We start from the raw sequence: 2,866 nt of genomic DNA on the forward strand, positions 1-2,866 counted from the left end.
ATGCAAATGATGACATAATTTGCATAATTAAAGCGAAAATTCTACGATTTCTTAATGATGAATGGTGGGAATGTCATACTTGGGACATCTGTTAATGAAAAGTTAACATCACGATGCATATATTATGTTAATACGGAGGTCATATGCGTAATAAAAGAAAAAATTTACATTTACATATCAAGCCCATATTTTATGGAGGTATGCGATCTCGGAACTCTTGTTTACTTTGTTTCAATGTCCTATTATCTTTGTTTTCTTTTGTAATCAGCCTTCGGGCAGGGATATGAAATAAAGCTATTTTTGTTAATCCCCGACTAAGTCATGATGTCTAAAAAGCAACTGTGGTGTAACGATTGAACGTTTTATTTCAATTTTAGCAATAACGCTGATTGGCCACAACAGGGAAGCACGGACACATGTGAATGGATATGAGAACCCCGGTGTCTACTCCAAGGATGTGACATACTGGAATAACATGGAGCAAGTGAGAGCTTTAGTGAACCAGTCAAGTCTCTGCAAACAGCTCATCAAGGTACTTGCAGCTTTTAATTGCACTTCATACATGCAAAAAATCAGTATAAAATCCATGTATACCCCAGTACGTCTGCACAAGCTCTGACCACCCTGGCAGCAAGAGCCAATTGAAATCAGTAGGTTACGAGGTAAAGAGGTAGGAAGTTTCTGGAGGAAAGTTTTTATTGTATGCCTTGTTTTTCAATGTCCAACCCTCCCAAAAAGAGGAATAACAAAATCAGGGTATGTTATAGGAGTGTCACTTCTCTACAGTCTCTGCTTGGAGAAAAGTCTAGAGACGCAGTAGTTTTATGGACTAACCACGCGAATAAAGCGACATTTTACAAACCAAGGGTACTGACATTTCAGTAACTTGGTTTTTGTAAGGGCTGTATAAAGTGATACAAGAAGGACTGCCTAACTAACTGAAGGCTATATTCATCTCAGAATGTTAAAATATGTATTTGCAGTATGAATGCCATAATTCACTGATGTGGACCGCGGCTGGTCCCCCATCCGCCTGGTGGGTGACTTGGGACGGTCGCCAGGCTGACTACTGGGGAGGTGCCAGTCCTGGGAGTGGGAAATGTGGCTGTGGACAAACAGGTAATTATAACTTATTTACAACTTCATAATCACCATCTTCAACACACTCATCATCATAATCATCACTACCACCAGCATCATCATTCTAACCATTTTAACCACCAGCATCTTTGGTATTATTATCAACATCATCATCACCATCGTCATCACCACCACCACAAACATTACCATCATCATCAGTTCATTACTACATCATCATCACCATCGTCATCACCACCACCACAAACATTACCATCATCATCAGTTCATTACTACATCATCATCACCATCGTCATCACCACCACCACTAACATCATCATCAGTTCATCATTACTACATCATTATTACCATCATCACCGTCACCACCATAATCACCATCCCACCATGGCCATCGTCACAAACATTACCATCACCGCCATCATCACCACAACTAAAAAAGCAGCGGCATTTAAAAATCATCATTATCCTCATTTATTGGCCTATAACAGTTGGGACTAAGCTAGTTCAGCATGTTTTCAGGCAAACAAAACCGAGCTTTTCAATGCTTTCTGTCTGAACAACAGGTTCATGCAGAAGGTGTTACTGCGACATCAATGATAACAGATGGCGTTCAGATTCTGGGTACCTGACCCACAAGAATGACCTGCCGGTCACCCAGCTCAGGTTTGGGGATACTGGGAGTGGTCACGAACAAGGCTATCACACCCTGGGGAAACTCATCTGCTACCCATGAGACCACCACCTGTGTCTGTCACATAATTCCGTGTAACAGCATTTACTTAAGCACATTACTACAAAAGAAGGTTTACTTTGCATTACGTTTCGGGTTTGGCTAACATGGCTTTTTTTAAACTTTTGTTTTATGCAAGGCGTGATTAGGTTTTATATTATCGTTAGATTAAGTTGCTAATAGATCTGAGTTGATGTTAATGTTTTGTTGAATTAGTTAAAAGTCACAATGTATTCTAATAGTGGCTTACATTTTGATGTGCTTAGTAATACGTTTGATACTGTTTTTACGTACACCTTCTGTTGAGTTGTATATTGTATGGATTCAGTTTTGAAAAATTCTACATTACATATAATTCGATATGATTAAAAGCAGTACTACCTTATGATATAACTGTGTGCCTAGAACATAGCTCGTTCGATCAAATTTACAAGACAAAAATAGTGCTTGGAGTTTAATTGTTTTTTTTATTTCTATTTGATATATGTTATTATTTTACATTGTAAATACGGTTTTGTTTTTGTATTTTAACGTGTGACCTGTCTGACTACTACTAGTATAACTATGCAACAGGGAATCTTGGAATTTCCTTCCACACTATATGTCTACTACACACGTGTGATCGCAAAGTATGCGAGGTATGGTAACTCGTTCTCCCGGTAAAGTCCGTTTGTTTAACTCTACTTTAATGAACTAATGGACAAAAAGAGTGCGATTTGCATTTCCTAGCTAACTAAGATCCTCGAATTGATAATATTTCTGTCTATTAACTGTTTTAACAATCCTGGGTGTCCTTAGTCTTTCAAAACAGTAAGAATTTAGCTATAGTCCTAGTTGTTGAGATCGATCTCTGAATAGTTCAGCATGAATTGTGACTTTACTATTCCTGCTTTACTTTCCTCTACTCCATACATGTAAGGCTGTAGGTACCGGATTGTCTACCGCTACTTCTGGTGTGTCAAGCCGAAGGCCGGTTTTACCGACTATATCGATACAGGCCGGCTATACCGACTATATAGATACTTTTTGGTAAAAACC

At 38.7% G+C, this 2,866-nt stretch overlaps 1 protein-coding gene across 1 annotated transcript; it reads left to right on the forward strand.

The window, feature by feature from the left end:
• The first annotated feature begins 484 nt into the window (after positions 1-484).
• On the forward strand, positions 485-1,831 carry LOC109475571 (contactin-associated protein-like 4). The gene is made up of 3 exons (XM_019776256.1): positions 485-532; positions 984-1,119; positions 1,662-1,831. Exons 2-3 carry the CDS (start codon positions 1,005-1,007, stop codon positions 1,829-1,831), a joined length of 285 nt encoding a protein of 94 aa, XP_019631815.1. The 5' UTR covers positions 485-532; positions 984-1,004.
• The last annotated feature ends 1,035 nt before the right edge of the window (positions 1,832-2,866 follow it).

This window comes from Branchiostoma belcheri, unplaced genomic scaffold (genome assembly GCF_001625305.1).
Source record: "Branchiostoma belcheri isolate BF01 breed outbred unplaced genomic scaffold, Haploidv18h27 scaffold103, whole genome shotgun sequence".
NCBI lineage: Eukaryota > Metazoa > Chordata > Leptocardii > Amphioxiformes > Branchiostomatidae > Branchiostoma > Branchiostoma belcheri.